The sequence below is a fragment of the Phoenix dactylifera genome, chromosome 11, assembly GCF_051530095.1.
Source record: "Phoenix dactylifera cultivar Ajwa chromosome 11, Ajwa_hap1_PhDact_Kaust_v1.1, whole genome shotgun sequence".
Taxonomy (NCBI): domain Eukaryota; kingdom Viridiplantae; phylum Streptophyta; class Magnoliopsida; order Arecales; family Arecaceae; genus Phoenix; species Phoenix dactylifera.
Genome location: NC_143200.1, coordinates 20214219 through 20235928, shown reverse-complemented (window position 1 = coordinate 20235928; position 21710 = coordinate 20214219). Strand labels below are relative to the sequence as shown.

Genomic DNA, 21710 nt, shown 5'->3' with positions numbered 1-21710 from the left:
TAGAGGTCGACCGATCAACAGTTTCGAAGGCCGACCTCATCTACAATAAGAAAAGAAGAAAGAGAGTCTGCGCCCTAAGAGGCGGCAGCAGCATCGGCGTCGCCCTCCGGGTCATCTATGGCAATGACCTGGGGGCCTTCAGCGGTCGCGGGCTCGGCGCCTGTGGCAGGGACCTCGGCAGCCACCCCAGGAGCATCCCCGGTAACTCCGCAAAGGGGAGACTCCGCCACTGCCAGCGTCGCTTAGTCCGCCTCAACTTCAGTAGACTCCTCCTCGGGCGCGAGGGCATCAGGAACGTCGTCGTCGGAGCCATAGCCCAACCTCATCCTCGGACGAATCGTGGAGAGGTCGAATTGGGGACAGAACCGAGCCATCTGTCTCCGGAAGTTCTCGAAGCCGCGGAGGAACCCATCCACGGTTTCCTCCTCTAACATGTCGCGGAACTCCTCCGACTCCTTGAAGAGCTCCACGGCATTCTCGGCTCGCTCGAGCGCCTTCTTCTCCCGGGCCTCAAGCTGCCCGATCTTGAGGCGGGAGACCCCGGCCTCGTACTTGAGGCCCGCGACCTCGGACTGGGCCTCCCCCAGTCGCGCCTCCGAGGTGCGCAAGGCCGACTTGGCCAGTGAATGGGCGGCCCTTTCCTCCTCGAGCACCTCGACCACTGCTAAGCGCCCGGCCTCAGTGGCCTCCCTCCGCGCTTCGGCCTCGGTCAGCGCTGCCTCCAACTCGGCGATTCTTTTCTTAGCTGGCTCCAATTGCCGGCTAACTCGCCGAGTCTCTGCTTGACACCCTTGGGCGATGAACACCAGGGTGTCGATCTCGTGAATGTGCTGCACGGGAAAAAGAGGAAAGCACTTATGAGCTGAAAGACCTACAATATGTTCGCCAATAGCTTAAGGAAAATTAGGAAAATAGCTTACCCGAGCGGTATTACGGTAGGTACCGTCGACGATCTCTTCCAGCGGTATGTTCGCGAACTCAGCCCGGTCCGCTGGAAGCATCGCACGCCGAAACACGGCACGTGCGACATCGGCATCATGAATGGCCGAGCTCCCCTCGAGAAGTGGGGATCCCGGCTCGGCCGACTCCTCCCGCCGGGCCCTTGAAGAGCTCGGCTCCTCCGAGCTGGGGACCTCGGAGCCTCTGGTCGGCGCGGGTCCCGGGCGCCGTAAATGAATGGGGGTCGGCCTCCCCCGCTGGGCGACGGGAGCGGGACAGAGAGGGGCAGTCGAGCCTGTGTTGCCGGCGTCCGGCGTCCGCCCCTGATCAGTCGCAGAGGCCCCCGCCTCCGTGCCTCTCGCCCCGGCCGATGTGGAAGCACCGACCGACCTCGACTTCTTCCGAGGCTGGGGAATTGCCCCCCCGGCCTCGGCCTCCCGCCTCTTCAGTCGAGAGAAGAGGGACGTGCTGCTGGTCAGCATGTGAGGGATGTCTGAAACCAAAAATTTTTCCAAGTATCAGACCGCTGTTAGAAAAAAGAGAGAACAGGTAAAAACAAAGCGATGCAACTACTCTTACCCTCGGGGCGCGCCGAACTTAAGCCCACGCTCGCCAAGGCGCCCTCCCGCAGGAGCTCGGTCAGGTTGAACCCCTTCCCGAGGGCTTGCAGGGAATCTAAAACCCTCAGCTCCCCCCCCCCCCCCCGAGGGATCGGAAAGCCTATTGAGAGCTTTCAGCCGCGGATGCCCCCACTGCGGGTTAAACCCCCATGGCACCTCGGACGCAAGAAAGAAAAATTTCCCCTTCCACTCATGAATAGAGGAAGGGGCGCCCTGGAAGAGTGACATAATGCCCCGAAAGGCAAAATATAGCCACCCCGCATCCGCCGGGTTTTTCTTTAATAAAAAACATCGGCGGAAAACACTCACCGAGATCGGGATCCCGTGCCCGAGACACAAGGACAAGAACCCGATTATGGTCCTCCACAAGTTCGGTGCAAGCTGTGCTGGAACGAGTTGGTACTCTACCAGCAAGTTGTTCACGAACTCGTGAACGGGGAACCGCAGGCCGGCCCAGAGCGTCTCGCGATAGACCGCGATCCGACCTGGGGGCGGCCGCGTCACCCTGTCCTCCGGCCCCGCGGTTTCGAAACGAAACCCAGGCTGGAAGAAGAACCGGGAGCAGATCAACTCCAGCTCCTCCCCCGACAGACTTGACCCAACTTCCTCTGGGCCAGAACCCATCTTACAGAAAAGCGAAATAAGCTAAAGGAAAGTGAAGAGGAGGAAGAAGAAGAACCCTAGCTGGTACAGGGTGGAAACCTATGGGAAAGTTGCCGAAAATCGCTCCGGGCACCGTCGGCAAGACTGGGTTAAGAGTGGGAGCGAGGGAGAAGACGGCAAAGACGAAGGGCAACCAAACGGAATTTTTAGGGCAGATTCGTGGGGTTTATATAGACCCCCCTAACGGCCCAGATCGGTGGGCTCGGTTCCCGCCCCCCGTCCTGATTGCGCCACGTGTCGGCCTCGGAAGCCGAAGCACCACATTGAATCCAGAGCAATAAATCGGGTACAAAATCGAAATGCTGTCCCATCGGATCTCGCGGCCTCATCATGGGTCCGCAGAATCGGATCACCTTGAAAGACGAGCGGACGTCACTCCCGCTCCCCTCATTTAATAAGACTCCGGGACACGTGGAGCACCGATGTAGCCTCCACCTCCCCAAATCAATGATCCACTAATACGAGATCGGGAACGTTCGACCTCAGATCACGCCGCGTGTTCATTTTGAAGCACGAAACCGCATACTCATTGATGAGGGGGGCCTCGACCACGAGATCGAGGCGCCGCCTCGTCGGGCCCGGGGACCCTCATCATGGGTCCGCCGCACGAAGCGACCTCGAAGCACCAAAGGGCGCGGGTTCCGTCATAAAGGCTCCAAGAAGCGTAAGGGTGCGAACGTGATTCCCTCCAACTTTGATAATAATCTCTACTTCCCGCGTCCGAGCCTGCAAGCCGCCCGAACTCGGAAGTCGGGGGGTAGTGTTGGGGGAATATGGTTTTTTCCCCCCAGTGACACAATTACCCCTAAGGAGTCGCACAACCGCCGACCTTGGACGGCCGAAGTCGGCATCCGACCTCGGAACATCCGACCTCAGAGCCTCCGACCCGGAAAATTTTCGACACCCGAGGTCTATTCTTGTCAACCACCTACTACGGCCGTACCCCTCTGAGGTTCGGCCGAGGGCCATGCCCTGCCACTGCCCTGGCATTTATTGCGCATGACCCCTGCAAACCCCCGGTTCACTCAACAATTAATGCGGATCTCCGGCTTACTCAACAATTAATGCGGATCTCCGGCTTACTCCACCATTAATGCGCATGGCTCCTGTTATCTACGGACCCGCAACTCTCCACGGCAAGTCAGCCCAGCAGAGTCCAATCAACGATGATAAGTCTCTGATCTCGGCCATACCTCCAACATCAATGCAATGATTCGCCCGATCACGTGCTACCTCAGGTCGTACGGCGACCTCACCTCCGACATCAATGCAATGATTCACCCGACCGTTCGCCAGTCCAAGCAGCATGCCGAGCTGTACGAACGGCCTCGCCCTATCACATCACAGGTACACCGACCCCCCTTATAAAAGGGAACCTCCGCTCCTCAGAGGGGGGTTGAACACAAAAAAACCCAAAAATATACTCCCTGCTTTCTCCTTTCAACACTGATTGCCCCCCTCTGACTTAAGCATCGGAGGGCCGGCGCCGGAAGACCCGGCCACCGGCTTTTTTGCAGGCACCCCGACGGAGGACGCCGCCCGCCGACGGACAGCCACTCGACCGCCGCTCCCCCTCCTTGACCGGCGATCGCCCCCGGGTCCAATTTCCAGCAACAATAATAATATTATCAGATATCCTTTAATGTCCTACTGACATTAGGCATCCAATGCTCCTCACAACTCATTCTACCGGTCGCTATGATTATAGTATGTCTGATATACATAATCAAACGAGGTACAGTGAAGAGCAATGATTTTATGATCTACTGTTTATTTATGTGAATAATGTGGTGCAGGACTTCATGAGTAGGTCTTGATCTCATGGTGTGCGATGCATTAAATTTAGAATTAGTAACTAAGATAAGCTTCCATGTTTTTTCCTGTCTTATTTAAAAAATGAGATAAAGGATCGCTGCAATCAAATGATGGAGTGATAATGATGCCTCGGTTTCGATGTTTGAAACTAAAAATGGCAGTTTATTGAGGGCATGTAGTTAGTATGACCAAATAATGATGCCTACCATATTGAGCCAACTTGTTTTGGACACAAAGCTAAGCTTAGTAATATCTCGTTGAAAGTGAGGGTTAGGCCATTGATGCTCCATCGCAAGTATGCTTAATGGTGAGGCATGAGATGAATGTTGTTAGAATTGTACTGCACTTGTTCATATTGCCAAGTATTTCATTTTAATACGACATGTTGCTAACATGAGGTACCCACTATTTGGAGTTGGTTATCATGATCTTTCCATTATTTTAGTTTCGACATCGGTATTTATAAAAAATATCTATGTAAATTGTATATAATATATTGTATTATTTATGTAAATGCATTATTGTTGTAGTATTTATGCAAATGCACAAATGTTCCTTCTCTATGTCTAATCTATATACTATAGAATTTTTGTATCAGGACTTGCATGATAATGTTGTGGTTTTCTATTTAACAAAATAGGCATACATTTCTCATCTATAAAGACATTTGAAGTCATTTGTTCTTTAGCATAGTTTATACTAGCAATTTACCATCCCACAACCAAACTAATGACATACCAGACCTTGTATCTAGACCATGCTAGTATAGAATCGGTACATCTAGTACAAAAAGTTGGTTTGGCATATCGAAACTTAATACATCTTCCGTATTGAGTCTTTCTTCGATATCGGTACAATATAGTATATGCCTGATGCAAGACAGTACACACTAAGATGCCAAACTATATTCCATACTACAACTCAATTAATTATTCCTACCAAACCTTCAGCATGAAAACTTTGATTTTTTTTTTTTGCTAAGAAAGGCAAAATTTGGGTTCAACCTTCAAAAGCATATAAACAAGCTTCCAAGACAAGTGACTTCTCCTTCTCACAGTCAACATACCCGAAACCTGTGAGGACTTGTTTGAATTTAAACTAGTACAGGGTTATGAACATATATAAAGCCTTTCCAAATTTAGACTTTTTTTCCCTTCCATTCTTCATCATATTCTAAGATTACTAGGATGATGAAAAGTTTCCAATTTCTAGTAATTCATGTAATATATATCGTACAAAGAGTGATACGATAGGTTACCAATACGACCGGACATATCCTATATAGTTTCCTCTCACCATATACTAGTAGTATATATTATTATGAAAATTATATGCTACTATATTTGTTTTCATCGCATCACATATAGCACATACAAGTTGCACTGATGGTGCACTTAAAATTACACAACCAATTTTATCCGCTTTCGACCTTGAGCATATCAATATTATAAAATTATGTGTTAATATATTTGTTTCCATCCCATTACATATAGCATGTATAAATTGTATTGATCATATACTTAGGAATTACACTTGGCCAATTTTATCCACATCCTACCTTCAACATACAGAAACTTGCTTACATACTTGCACAATATTTCAATTAATATATATGAGTGTAATATCTATCATGCATAAAATGATTGAATAAATTACCAATAACATTATAATAACATATCTTAAATTACAATATAATTTCCTGCTTTACAACTATAATATTTTAGTATTACATTTTAGTATTATTTCATGCTATCATAGCTTTTCTATCTTGCTATAAACCAATAAACTACATGTATAACCTCACATAAGCCTTGATTGGACATAGCCATTTTGCTATCAAATTCTAGTGGCATTTTACAACTAGCATGCACAAATACTATACGATATAATAATAACTAAAAAATTACAATCTAAATTTAAATTAAAATGCCATATAATTTATTGTACAATATTGTATATTAAATTATGTCGTAATTGATATAATTTACTGTAATACATATCATGCATAAAATGATTGAATAAATTATCAATAATATCATAACAATATATCTTAAATTACCTTATTATATTTATATGCTTCACTGGTATAATGTTCTAGCATTACATTTCAATAATATTCTATATTGTTATGCTTTTTCTATTATATTTATTTTATCATAGGACAGAGCTATTTTTTTCCTATCAAATTCTAATGGCACTTCACAACAAATTCACATAGGAAGGAATAATAATATTAATTTAAATTAAAAGACTACCATAACTTAATATAAAATACTATCTTATATTAAATTATATCGTATTACTATAATTAGAATAATGCAACATATAATATCAATATTATACTATACCACACTTCTCTGCAGCATAATTTATAATTTTTAATATTTAAATACCATATTACATCAATTGCATAATATACTACTAATCATATATTAGTTAATACTTTATTATATCATATTGTATTTTACTATATTCAATTTCAATAATCTATATTGTTGCAATATATAATAAAATGTTGATTTATACATAATATATCAATAATATAATATGATATCTTTATATTTATTATTTAATTCTATTGCTATAGAAATACCTCATTTCTCATGGAAATACCTCAACTTGATTTTTACACAATGGAGACTTTGAGGGTTTGCCCAATTTAAAAAAAAAATTATCTATTTCAATAACTAATCACCAAAAAACATTTCAAATAGCATTTCTCATTCTCGTCAGCATCGAAACGTTTGTTTTTTTTCAAAAAAATCTATCATTACTTGATATAACTCTATTTTTAAACAGAAAATAAATTATCAAAGCCGGTATAAAATAATATCTTTGCGGTAACTTTTTCCTTGTCCTCCAGAAAGATCCAAAAGATAGCGGTAGGTTCCAAGCTGCAAGCGAAAAATTTCTTCTGCTTCTGCTCCCACCGCCTCTTCTTCTCTTTTCTGTTCTTCCCTTTCGCTCGCTTGCTGTGGGCGCGATGGCGTCGTCGTCCAGCAGCGGGCTGACCTTCAAGCTCCACCCGTTGGTGATAGTCAACATCTCGGACCACTACACCCGCGTCAAGGTCCAGGACCAACACTCCTCCTCCGCCGCCTCCCCCGCCGCCGGCGCCGCCTCCAACGGCGGCGCTCCGGCTCCCTTGCCCCGCGTCTTTGGGTGCGTCATCGGCGTCCAGCGCGGCCGAACCGTCGAGATCTTCAACAGCTTCGAGCTTCTCTTCGACCCCGTAACCCACACCCTCGACCGCGCCTTCCTCGAGAAGAAGCAAGAGCTCTGTAATCACGCCTTCCTCTTTCTTCTTCTAGTGTTTTTCTTCTCTCTCGCGTTCCCCTCTTCTATTTTTTTTCCGTTCTTTCGGTCATAATCTTCTCAAGAAAAAAAAAGGAAGGAAAAAAGATCAAGATATGATACAAGTTAGGGCTTTCTCTTTTCTGATGCCAGGCTCCTTTTTAATTTTTTTCATAGAAAATATACTTTTTAAATTCTTGGATTTTTTGATGTAGACAAGAAGGTTTTCCCAAACTTTTTTATTCTGGGGTGGTATTCGACCGGGAGTGATGCCGAAGAATCAGATATGCAGATTCACAAAGCTGTAAGTTTGGCATTGCCTTTATATATATGTATAAAATATGCTGTTAAATTATTCGAGAGTTAATTTTATGTTGATGCTAGTTGAGTTTGGATTAATTAACGGGGTTATTTGTTTATTGTCGAGAATGATCATATATCAGGCTGAGTTTTGAATCCATGTGGTCATGCTTATACAATGTAGTAAATATCACTGTAGCAGAACAAATTTTCCTGGTCTCTGAAGATATTAACATGTTGAACACAAAGGTTCTTTGTAAGCTCTTATGATCCCTTCTAAATAAGATTTGATTAACCCATATCTATGAACTTACAAGGAAGGCATGAGATGGTTTGAGAATGCGAAAGGATGTTGGCTTGGGAAGATCATCTCTTGGAATGTGGTCAGCTTACCTGAAACTAGTCTCCTATTGCTTACGTTGTTGGATGAGGCATTGGCATCCCACTCCCTCTCTCCCTTGGGAGGAAATGGACAGGTTTCAATTCTTTGCAGAAGTGTAGTTGTCTTAACAAATTAAAAGCCATAAGGAGGAAGAAAGCAGCTAAAAATCTTGTGTATGTAGAGTGGAGTTGAATATTTTCCATTTCAAGAGTTTGATCACGAGCCGGTAAAAAGGACAATAAACATAAGGTTAGGATGTGATTTAGTCGTAAAAAGATATTAGTGTATGGTTCAGTTGAAATATGTTGGCTTTTTAGTTTTTTTTGTGTGGCACCAGTATGTTTTTATTCTTCAATAATGAAGGTGAAAATAATCATGTTTGATGTTTCATTTATGACTATTGTGTTTGTGGTGTTTTTGGCTACTTCAAGCCTAGATGACCCATGGTTAGGAAGCTGATTTAGATTTGACTGAGTTGAGACAAATTGAAATAGATTATCATTGAGGGTGATTTAGTTGTCCCCTACACATTATTGGAGAAGCATATCTGTGGAATGCTACCCGAAGCATGTAAGTCTTGAAACTCTGTTTGGAGTTTGATTGGGTGCTGGATTCCTAGACAGTTGCTTAATCCTTATGATGAACTTTTTTGAATAGATCAGAACAGGTTATTGCTACAATGTTTTTGCTTTTTATAATCAGAGTTTGTGTTCAAGTACTATCCTACATTTTTTTCTTGTACAGTAAAAATAGATAAGTTTCCTCTTTTTTTTTCTCTCTCTAAGGATTGTATAATTGTTATTCTATGTCTTGCCCCACATGATCGTGATAATTGTAGGGGGAATTAACCATGCTAATATTCTTATAGATTTGAGATAACATGACTTGAAAAGGTCGGATCACTCGAGTTTCTGAGATAATGTTGTAAAGGGGATGAGGAGACATTTAAACATGTTAGACAATTATCTTAGATGGTTTAGGAGTTCAACATATCTGGGTAGTCACCAGAGATACAGAAGTTGGGTATAAAAGGAGAGTCTACTTGTTAACTGAAAAGAGACCCAAGGGCTTGAAGTTATGATATGGGAACTGGTTTAAGAGCGAGAGAGGATTGCTTAGATGCAAAACGAAAAAAAAATTGTTTGGCTTGATACATAAATGTCAGAAACTAGAAATGCATTTATGGTAGTTTGGGTGGGGTGGGAATTGACCTCATGGTGTACCTACCAAAATCTTATGAGGTGCTTATATTTATGGTGTTGGCTTTACATGATTGAGTAGGTCACCCTGACTCAACACAACTTGGATATAAATTCTGTAGTTGGTGTATATTTAGATGACACAGTTCTAGAGAATGTGGGGTAGTTAACATAGAGAATAGATTTTCTGATTAGGTATTGGGCTTTACAATTGAGTAGTTGCAGTTCAAGTAGGCAGGGTTGCTATGCCACATGGAGTGCTTGCTTACTTGGATCAGCTAGCTTGCTGTTAATTGAACATAAAATGTCGTAAAAGCGAGAGAGCAAACAAGGACCAGCTTGAACTCATGAGGTTGTGGTAGATATTGAAATATTATTTTAGATGTTGCTGGCGTTGAAAGGAAAAAAAATCACAGGCTTACACAGTTTGAGTGAATTTCTTACCATGAATCTATGCTCATGCTTCTTATTAGGGTGACAAATTAATGAAGGAAGTATCCAAAATAATCTTCTTGAAGAGGGAGTAGGGTTGAGTATGATGGTCTGTAACGACGGAAGGACACTTCCGAGAGAAATTTGTGGAGGTGAAAACTTCAGAGACTAGGCAAACCTTCATGTTGGGATGTGGAACTATGGAGCAATGCCATTGTTACGGGTGATAAGATTCAACATAACTAACTAAAATGGAAAATGTTCCTCTGGAGGGGCTTGCAGTATGACGATGGATCAACCTTCTCATGGTTGCTGATGTAGTGACTCTCAATTAGAGTCCTGCTTAAATACTACGTTTGATTGCTGATTATAGATTTGAACTTTTGAGTTCTAGTGCTGAAAATCAACAGAAAAGGTTGCAACTATGTTTTGAAGGTGGCAAGTTAAGTCGCAATTGAAGATGGTCCACCAAAAGAGAGAGAGCCTAGGGAGAGAAGAAAAAATTTGACTGGCCATCCTAGTGATGACTTAAATAGGGAGGACCTTTAGACAAAAGGTCATCTAAAAGGTTCTTAAAAAAAATGCTAATATATAATATTTATTTCAATAAGATCCCTAAGACTCAAAAATTAATTTCTAAGATGCCAAAAACATTACAAAAGATATTTGAAATTTTGAAAATTTAAATATAAACCCTTAGAATGCATTATATGCATCTACTGCATGGATCATCTGTAAGACCTCTTTGATGATGTCTGATGGTGTGCTCCATCATTAGACCAAACTTTATCTCTTATCATGTTTTACTGGATGAACTCTAACTTTATTTCATGATTTGATTGATGAATAGATGCTCCTGAGGGGGTTTGTTTGATGACCTTGATCCTTCTCTTGTGAACTTTCACTGCTGAGTGTTTGAAGTTAAGATAAAAGAGATCATATATTGAGGACTTGAACAAATCAATCGGTTTCAAAATAATAGTTTGATTTTGATGACTATTTTACCTCTTTTGAATATCTGATGTTTGGACCTTTTGGTGCTCTGGTTGCAAATTAGTAAACACTTAAATCTTGCTGATCTCTGATTATGAGATCATTGGCTGTTGATCTTCAATCTTGAAATTTTCTTCAGTGAGATCTTCTGTCTCAAAACTTTGAAGCAAGGTTCACCGATTTGGTACCGGATCCCGTACCATTATCATGTTCGTATAGTGTCAGTATTGCCCGGTACGGGGATTGATTCGGCATATCGAGGCTCGCTATGTCTTCTATACCAAGTCTCGGTTCAGATACTGTTTGCCTAGTATGACGAACTATGCCTTGAAGCAATTGATTTGCAGGGGTTGGAACTTCATTTGATAATATGTGAAGGACATTGAGTTTTGATGCAACCATTCGCTTCCATATTTCATGTAATCACTTATCTATTTGCTCCTCCAACCTTGGCTTTTAATTCTTGTCGATTGGCAATGATTGTATGATCTAGATGTTTGAATCTTCTTTTGAGTTGTAGATGCCATTATTCAAATTGTCCACAACTTGTCCCATGATCTGTGTGCGACCACATGAAAAGATCTTGCAGCTTAGATAGTGAATTTCAGAACTTTGATACCAATTTAGTGTGGATGGATGTTTGGTTCCATCTACAAAGGATCCATCTGAATCTTTATGCATTCCAGATCAATCTTGCTAAAGATTCATAAGAGAGGAATGATGAACATCGCACAAGTGAATTTTCAAACCTCAGCTAAAAGGGATCAGAAGCAAAAAAGAAGAATAGAAGGGACAGAAGGAGAAAAAGTGAAGCATTTTTATTAAACTCATCAAAGTTACATTGGCTTCTTCTTTCTATAGCCTAAAGTTGACCCCAAGTACTAGTCAATGGGCAATCTGATAACACCAGTATTAGGGGGCTGTGCTTCAATTATAAAGGGGAGAAATAGGGGTTTTTGGTAGCTCAGGCGGCTGGCATGAAAATTTTGATATGTTCCTGAGAATTAAAATTTGAGTTTTTTGTAGACCAACTTGAAGGTTGTTCTGTTCCTGTGAGTCTTTTTTTCACTGCAGGAGTATGACCCTTCCATTTGAGATTTCATTTACGTGTGGAAAAGGGAGAAGAAGAAAATAACTTAGGGGCAATTCTGTTGTTTTTTCTAGTTCTTTTAGCCCTTAGTATCTTTAGTTATTTCAGAAATATATTTTGGCAAGGTTGTTAAGACTGCATCATGGGACTGTGACAGATCACTGGTCAGTATGGCATATACTATGGTAGGTTCCATACTAATGCATGGTTCATTCTGCACGGCTGGTAACCTGTATGGACACAGATTGGTGATAGGCTGGTCCTGGATTATGGTATTTGAATTGCTGGATCTATGGGTTTCTTTTTGGGCGTGAGACTGACGTGGATAGTGTTGAGGCTGGTATATCAATAATGATGTCACTTCAGATCTCTTATTAGTTGTGCTGGCGTTCCTCTATCAAACACTTGTGACAAATCATGCTTTTTGAGTATGTGATTCTGAAAGTCTTTCTCGTCTCATATGAGTACTTGATCTTGCCTTGGTCATACATGTTCATATTGTTTAGACTTTTTTTAGTTACTTGATTATTTGGCTGTAAACTTACATGTGTTATGGATCTTTTAACATTCATGTCATAAGTAGCATAATTCACAAAATTAGTGCTAGGGCAAAGAAAGTTAACTTTAGGAAAAGGAGATTGGTTGTGATAGTAATATTCTTGTATGTAACGGTATATCTGTTATTCTCCACCAACTGTTTGATGTGAGTCATAATAATATAATATACTTGTTCTATTATGGATTATAGAAGACCCTGTCCTTCTTGCTTCCTATTTACATATGCTATATTTTTAGAACTCTACTATTTCTCTTGCTGTTTGCATGAGGAGGTTATTACTATAGTAAGCAGTTGTTCTAAGTCTCATGCTCTTTGCTAACAAGACATTTTTTGAAACAGTTGATGGATGTTAATGAAAGTCCTATTTATGTCCTTCTGAATCCTTCGATCAACCATGCTCAAAAGGACCTTCCAGTAACCATCTTTGAAAGTGGTGTGTTCTTGCCCCTAAACCTTCTTTTGTTTTCCTCTTATTCTCATTTACAGTATGTGATGCTTTGTACAGCAAAGACTCAAATCTTGCCAATCTGTTTTTTGTTTTCTTCCCTGAAAGAAAAAACAGAGGCAAAATTTGTTAAAAATTCATTGTCCAGTTATCTATGATTATGCGCGTCTGTCTCTTTTGTTACTTCAAATAAGATTTTAAATCATGGCAATTTCATGCACTTTCATCCTTGCAAGTTGCAACATCAGTGGCCCCCTCCGCATCTCTGTCTTTCTCTATAGGGGGGGGGGGAGCCTTGTACTGTTAAATTTTACTGTGTAATGCCACTTGTGGGCACCTTTATTTAAAATTCTTCTCATTTCGTAGTGTCCAATAATTGCTAGGGAATATGCCTTAAAAGGAAACCTCTCTATTTACGCTTCCTTGGTATGTAAGAAGTTGTGGGTCGGACATGCTGAACGTGGTTGGGAAAAGTTGGTTTTGTCATGACGCAGATTATGAAGAGCAGCAGTGAGATGCATTTCTTCTACTCCTACACCTGTTAAATGTAACCTCCCACCTTAAAAATAAGAGAGGATTTTTTTTGGAATTGCTTCTCTTTTATAGGTTGTGAAATTTTGTGTCGTATCCTTGTTCCTTTTTCGGCCACAGGGCTGAAACCACTGATGGTCCCTCTATCTGCCTATTTTCATGCTTCTGCACATATGGTTAAGTTGTGAGTAGAGTGAAGGATTATAAAGAACTAGATGAAATAATGGTTATGCTCCAAGAGAACCCCAGCTTTTTTTAATGATGACTTCATGATTTTATCCTTCAAAGCACTAGTTTGCTAGTATTGGTAGGTACAAAATAAAACATAAAGGGGCATCCCACTGCACGATGTTCCCACCATTACGGGGTTTGGAGAGGGTCAGCTATATGCAGCTTACCCCATGTGTAGAGAGGTTGTTTCCATGTTTCAAATTGGTGACACCCAATTCGCAGTGAGCAACTTTGCCATAGCACCAAGGCCCACTGCCCCACCCTCTAGATAAAAAATATGTTTTATTTTTAGATAAAAATAAAAACATATTTTAAAATTTTCTTTTTTAAAAAAATCCACCTTTTTCCATATCTCATGATGATTTTGATGGTGGTTCAATCGTGAGCATATATGCGAATGAAGCAGCTCTAAGGCACTTACTTCTGTGTTATTTCGTAAATAATGTGACTATCTAGTATCGCTTGCCACATATTCATTTCAGTCCAAATCTACTAAAGCCTTTAGTGGACTATGTGATCTCCAAAATAATAGAACCATGATAAGACCAACATATGTTGCATGATAATCTGTAAGGATTTTTTTCTTTCAATATATGGCAACATAATTCAGCCCAGTGATGCATGATCAGGTCTTTGTAGTGTTGATGGTGATTTATGTGAAGGGGTATATTATGGGGCTTGTTGAATTATTGCTGGAGATGAGGACCTTGCCAATTTTGCAAAATGGTGTGAAGATTTTCTCTTTACCTTAGATTCTGCAAAACCCATCTACCTTTCAGGTTTATCTAACTTCATATTAGGGGGACCTGCCCAAATTTGATGCTAATTGATCAAACAAGATAGAAATTTGGTATTTTTTAAGGTTCAAGAGCATTTAAGTTAGGGTACATGAGAGCGAGCCATGATTAAGAAACATTTGTCTTATGCTTAGATGTTAATTCTTGTGGGACAAAATCATTTGTGATTTCAGCAATAGATGAGGCACTATAGAAAATAGATGAGGCACTATAGAAAAGATATGAGGCACTATAGGAGGAAACATCAATCTAGGTGTTAGTTTTGATGAAGCAATAGTAGGAATTAACAGTTCCTATGAAACATGAGAAGAAACTAGGGATTTTTTTGTAAAAAACTTAAAGACATAGGATAAAACTAGAACGAAGCAGCAAAATTGAAAAGGAGATAAAAAAGTAAGTTCTGTGGATTCATTATCACCATATAAACCTAGGACTCTTGGTTAAGTAATCATCACCAACAAGTATTGTGTATGATTTTTCATGCACTACAACATTGCTAGCTTGCAGTTCATGTAGCACACGTGGATGCAGCTTGGTAACTGCACTGCATCAAAACTGGTTGCATAGTGAGTTGCCAGGTGCTTGCATAATGCCCAAGTGGCTTGTGTGTTGGCCAAGACCATATGGATTGTTATCAAGGGTGGCAAATGGGTCGAGCCGGGCCTGATGTGGGGTGAGTTGGATACTGGTTGGGTTGGATGCAGATTGTGTCAAATATCTATCAACCCAAACCTGGTTTGTTTACTAAACCAGTCGCAGTCTAAACCAGAAACCAACCTTTTTATTAAACAGTTAACCCGACCCAACTTGCATAACTTGTTTAACAAACGGGACAAATTAGGTTAAATGGGTTTTAGGTTGGTTAAACAAGCCTTTAATGGGTTAAATGAGTCTTAAATGGGTCAAATCACAACTTGGCACAGCTATTAAATAGGTCAAAATTGGTTAAATGGGTCAAGACTCTAAACCTGAACCTGACACACTTAATAAATGGTTAGGTCAGGTCTACTTGCTTACAGCTTGGTCCCATTTATGCTTGATAGCAAACTTGAATTTGCTTAAATTGGGACTGTTGCAGGTCAGTTTGTGGGTCGGGTTGTAAATTGCCCCCCTTGATTGATGGCTCGTGATTTGACAAGCCATGCCACTTACCAACATAGGAAGATTTGATGGCCGGTGGAAGAGGGGGGGGGGGGGTGGCTGGAAAATTTTCATTATATACTTTCTATAACTGCACAAACTCTTCCATAGTTAACTCTCCCATGAAAAAAAAAAACCCACCCAAGCTTATGTTTCTACAAATACAATACATCCTCATATTTCAGAACTTGAGAAGAAAATCGAACCCCTATCCCATTAGCTTCCAAAAATCGAAATTCTCGATTGTTGGATCCAGGATAACCAAAATTGCTGCTGCCTTAAATTTTAAAAAGTAGAAACACATTCTAATATGGAAACCTAAGCCAAATCCTTGTAGATTTAAATTCTCATGAGTCAATTGATGGAACTCAGCTTACCATAGATACAGCCTCTCTTGAAACTTTTCCTTTTGTTTTTCCCACAATCTGCTTGCCTCCTTAGTGTTCTTACTTCAGTCGCACTTTATCATCTCCGCCATTGAATGCCCATCCATGTTAAATGAGAGCAAAAGAGAAGAACAGGGTTTTTTAGCGGAGTGAAGGATTTTATATGCTTAAAGTAAGTGATCTCTACTTTAAAAATTGATTTGATAATACAAAAAATTACTTTATCAAGTTTCATTTTCATTTAAATACGAGATTTATGTCTAGATAAATGCATTTGTTATTTGAGGAACTTTGTATGTATGTTGAAGTCATAGTAAATTCCCACTTTAAGCACTAAAATTGATTGGTGAGAAGGAACAAGTTTAGGGATTGAGTGACTAATAGAGTGTAACATGGACATCTAGCTTGCTCGACTGTTCTGGATTACACTAATGAAGCTGTATTGGTAGTTAATACCATTACGTTTGAAGCGCAAGAGGCCATTGGCATAGAGTTCTGACAGTTCTGATGCATTATGGTCTTATTGTTATATTGGAGATCTTGGAGGATCTGTTAGTCTTGGAGATCTGAATGGTTGATGGCTTGATGCTTTTTTTTTTTTTTTGGCAATTGCTAGCAAATACTTGATATGGATGTTGGATCAGAGATGAGAAGTTCTAATGTTGGTACTCTAATTCGGTATATTCAATTTAAGATCTAAAATCAGTAGCCTTCCAATACATTGCAGTTTTCCTAGGTCCATATTGGTAGAGATATAGGGATCTATACTATAAATTTCTAGTCCATGTTACGATCGTAGTCAGCATGATCACCTTCATTGGGCTATTGAAATAATGCTCCAAAATATTTGCTTCTGCAACCTGTGCTGTGTCATTTTTTTGTTATTTTCCTGTTTTACCATTTGTTTGGAACCATAATAATGTATGCAACCTTTTCCACATAAGCTTATGAAGAACTATATGTTTATTGATTCATAAGTTGTTTGATTCACTAGACCTTGTAAAAACTGATAATCCTTTTAATTCTTGAGGCTTTCTTTGGGAATTAATATTTGCCTATCCTATTTCTTGAATGTTTTACAACCCTTGTGTTTAAATGATAAAAGCATATTTGTGTTACTATATTTGCACATTGTCTTTTTATATATACCTTAGATCATGGTGCTATTCAATGCATATATCCAAGGTAACACATTCTTTCTTCCCTAATAAAAGTGCATTTTAGATTTCTTTGGCAAAATCAAAGTTTGATTCCTTGTTTAAACTTCAGTTTGATACCACCTTGTTTCTCATTTTGCGTGGGGGTCTGGTAAATCGACCTCTTTCCTGTTGTTATCTAAGTTTTATAAATAACACATTCCAACTTCTTAATCTTGTAAATTGCATTAATGCATTATATTAGTTGTGACTTATTCAGTTTACCGGACGTGTACCAAAACCATTGATGAAGTGCTTGAGATTTCTTTTTCAAAATGATGGTTTTTATATCAGTGATTCCGAAGTGCTTTTCTGGATTTAAACCTCTTTCCCAGAAAGCATGCCACACATGGCTCAAGTTTTAACTCATACTACCTTATTTAAAATCAGAAGTCACCTTACCCAGTAGATTCGAAGTGGAAATCTCTTACATAAAGCCTATGCAGATTAAACTGCTATATAACAGTTTTGAGGCCTATGACATTCTAAAATATTGGCATGACAACTTGCTTAAAAACAAGACGCTATAATTTACAGTATCTTGTTGAACTCAAACATAGACATCTTACCAGAAATCCATATGGTGGAAATAGTGAAGCTAATATGGTTTCCTTGATCTGTCACTGGAAAATGATCTTCCCATGATGAAACAGGGAGATTAACTTCACATCTTGTTAGCAGGCTGCATCTTAACTGTGTTTTAAGTTGGTCCTTAGTTCCCTCAATCTGGTTTGGTCAATCTATATCATTGAAACTTTAATTTAATTGTGTTCTATGGTTTTAATTTGATACACTGACCTGCATTTGTGCCACCTAATAAAACTGATTTGATTGCAGCAAGGAAATAATTATTATGATTTGGATTCTCTCTATTTATTTTTCTTAGTTTCAAAAGTATTTAATTCTGTAATTTTACTGACAATTGGCCTTCTATTCTGGAAATATGTCATTACTTTCAAGAGTTGCACGTCATTGATGGAATTCCTCAGCTCATATTTGTTAGATCAAACTACACCATTGAGGTTGGTCTTTTTCTTTCCATTTACTTACATTGCTATCTAGGTGAGGCAGCAAACGTTTATCAAAATTGACATTTTTCTCCCAAAATTAAGACAGTAGAGGCCGAGCGAATTTCAGTTGATCATGTAGCTCATCTTAAGCCATCTGATGGTGGCTCGGCTGCAACACAATGTGAGGTTTCTTTCTTCAACTGAATTTATTATTTCATTTTATATTTTCTATTGTCTTTTTCTTTTGTATTTATAAATGTATTATGTGAGCAGTGGCTGCCCATCTGACTGGCATGCATAGTGCCATCAAAATGCTAAATAGCAGAATTAGAGTTGTTCATCAATATCTGCAAGCAATGCAGAGAGGTACATTTTTATGACTTGAAATCACCTTTCAGACTTCTTAAATATTGCATTATTTTCAATTTCATTTGTGAGTTTCATGGACAATTTCCATTGGAGTAATGCTAGGGGGTGCCTGTTTCATGCATGCGAAAGGGCCTCCTGCCAAACATGGCAGGATGGGATTGGCGTGACTCATGGGAATTGGTGCAACACACGGGGGGAGGGTGGTTTGAATATGGAGTTGCCAGGCCAGTTTTTAGTTGGCCCAAGGAACTCTTCATGTGTGTTAGCATCAAAGCATTTTCGTTCTTATAATACTTGGTGGAGGTTCTTTATGCCATGCTGCTTCGAGTTTACATCAATTTTCTTTTGTATCCTTTCCATTGCATTCCATTTTTACAAAATCTTTATGCTGAATGCTGTTTTTTGCATTAAAGTGCACTTCTTGCCACTATGTCCTGAATAGTAGAATCCAGTCTTATTTATTTTTGTGATGAATGGCTTTAGTGTGAAACATTGAAAACTGGTGAATGGCTTTAGTGTGAAACATTGAAATCTTGCAACTTTAGAGCATGGAAAAAAAGATTGAAAATAATCAGAATTCCTTTTGCACTTCTTTCTACTTACTGTGCTGTAACTTTTAATTGTTGTTGATGGTGTGTTTCCTTGAATTTACAAGAATGCTCATAATTATAAAACATGCAGGTGATATTCCTCTTGACAATTCATTGCTTAGACAAGTCTCGAGCCTTCTGAGAAGATTGCCAGCCATGGAATCAGAGAAGTTCCAAGATGATTTTCTGATGGTATGTATTGAACAGATTGAGGCATGCCAACTTTGCTTTGTGCATTTGCTTGTTTTGATGCATTAGACTTCTATTCCACTAAGCTGGGCTACTTTGGCATAAATCCTACTTTTTGCATATAAGATCATGATCATGACAGTACTATTGGTTTCAAGCAATATAAGTTCATATTTCTTTTCCAGATGCTATCTTCTTATTATCCATCAGTAATTCAGTAACCATATTGATTTTTCATCTACAGGAATTTAACGACACACTTCTCATGACCTACCTAGCTATGTTCACAAACTGTTCAAGGTATGCAAAAAGTCTCTTTTACTTGTAAAGAAAGAGAAAATGGTTAAGAGTTTACATAAATGGAAGACTTAGATTTTGAGTCGCCCTTTTGTAATGCAATCGTGTTCTCCATTAAGTAGGATCACATAAATTAGAGGAGAAGAGAGAGGGAGGGTGAAGACAGCAATGCCATTTTATATTTGCACTAGATGATCTATTAAATAGTAGCACAGAGGATCTTGAAATGGGTACATGGCAGTTTTGCGTCAACCTAAGGACATATTTGGTTGCAAGAAATGTGCATCCAAGTGGTCCCTTGAAATTTTGATCCGTGATCCCCACCCTACAGTTAATAAGATGCTCGTTTATTTGTGTACAAATTCTTTTTTAAGAGGCCCATATGGGAACTAAAGTGACTGTCTGCTTGCTTCTCTGCCACTGCCAGTAAAATTAACATATGCATATATTTGTTCCAATGAAATCTGAAAGCCTATTGTCTTGTGAGATTTTATTCTTTTGCATTTGTTTGATAGACATGGAAATTTATAGATCTGGGGCTGTTGTCAAGTTATTTCAGGCATGTGATAACAACTTGTTCTTGAACTCTGCAGTACCATGAATGAGCTGGTTGATAAATTCAACACAACCTATGACAGGCAGAGTAGAAGGGGAGGCCGGACTGCTTTCATATAGCTGGTGTGCTTGTTTTACTGGCATTCTGTCTCGAAGTTTTTCCTTCATTAGTTGGTTCTAGAGTTAAATTTTCTTCTCAGTTATAGAAGGGGTGATCATGTGCTTCATACTTTTTGTAACTTCTCATTTTTGCTGTTGATGCCTCCAGATAGGAGGGTAAAGTTTTTAACCTTGTTTTTCAAATTTGTTTGTGCATCAAAGATCCATCGCATGGTTTGGGTCGTGCATTCTAGATTTCAGAATGTTTTGCAAACTCGAATTCCCTTTGTTCTTCTCAACAGGTGGTATTGAAGTTTGAAGAAATGAGAATGGAATTTGTCATGTGTTTGTTTATCTCCATAGCTCCTCGTACATGCAATGCGTGTGCCATGGACATCAAGTAATCATTTGCTATTTGTGGAGCACATATTGGGATTCTGAGTATATATTAGAAGGCTAGCAATGATGGATGATGAACTTATTGGTCAAATCAACCAAGTGCTGTCATGGGTTGATGTTTGCTTGGCGGCGGCGGCGGCGGCGGCGGCGGCGGCGGCTGCTGTTGTTCTTCTTCTTCTTTGTACTATGGCTGCTCACCCTACTCTAGTGCAAGACCGGCCAACAGAATCAAAGACTAGGACGTGGCTCAGGGTCGAGGGAGGGGCCCTCTGGTGTGGCCAAAGCACCTCTTCAGAGTGTTGCGTAGCATAGGATGCAATTTAGTCTGCAGCCCTGTTCGCCTTCCAGTATATATGCGTTATTTAGAAGGCGGTGCAATCTCTCAGCATGAGTCGATATCACAAAGTAGGGGACTACTCTTACCCCTCCATTTCTTCTCTCGTATTCAATCGATCGCTATAGCCGAGTCTTTTTCTAGAATGATGTGCTCAGTCTTTAACTTCTGTCTTGCATAGGAGATTTTTTTTCATGCTGCCCTGAGCTCCGCTTCTATAACTGAAGGTCCGTCAGTCCGCCGTCCATCAGCAACAATCAACTGTGAATCGTGGACTCTGGTTACAAAACCCACAACGCTCCTATTGCTAGCTCTTGGGCCACTACAATTGAAATTCATCTTTAGATACCCGCCGGGGGGGGGGGGGGGGGGTGACCTCCAAGACGCTTCTAGTGTGGGTCATGAGTACCATCCTTCCATTCAGTCTCGCTTAGACCAGCAGCATTTTATACCTTTGCAATGACGGCACCCACTGGAATAGCATTTATTTTGAAAAATACAATCCAAATCCTACTGTTCGCAATTGTGGTCTCCTATGCTTTGTGCTATCGTAGTGCCGCATGAACCAGTACTGGCTAAACCTGCTTTTGTGCAATCCAAGTAGCAACGGAAGCTGAACCTGTTTGAGCTATTGCTTTACGGACCAAATTACCAGCAAAAAAAAGGAGATAGGCGGCTCAATATCCCCAACCATAGCTCATACGGCCAATAGATTTTGCATGATCTACTTGGCCTAAAGCTATCATCAACAAACACGTGCCATGCTCGTTAATGTGTCCCCTTTTAATAGCAATAACTTGGCTCATAATTAGGCTAAAACAACTTCACTTAGGGCAAGTCCTTCGGTCTAAATTTT

General features: G+C 40.3%; 1 protein-coding gene across 1 annotated transcript; it reads left to right on the top strand.

Annotated features, from left to right (window-relative positions):
- Positions 1–6896: 6896 nt before the first annotated feature.
- On the top strand, positions 6897–20481 carry LOC103711994 (COP9 signalosome complex subunit 6-like). Its single transcript, XM_008798356.6, has 9 exons — positions 6897–7318; positions 7547–7635; positions 12626–12719; positions 17973–18034; positions 18125–18203; positions 18296–18388; positions 19073–19173; positions 19415–19470; positions 20061–20481. Exons 1-9 carry the CDS (start codon positions 7021–7023, stop codon positions 20140–20142), a joined length of 954 nt encoding a protein of 317 aa, XP_008796578.3. The 5' UTR covers positions 6897–7020; the 3' UTR covers positions 20143–20481.
- Positions 20482–21710: the final 1229 nt, after the last annotated feature.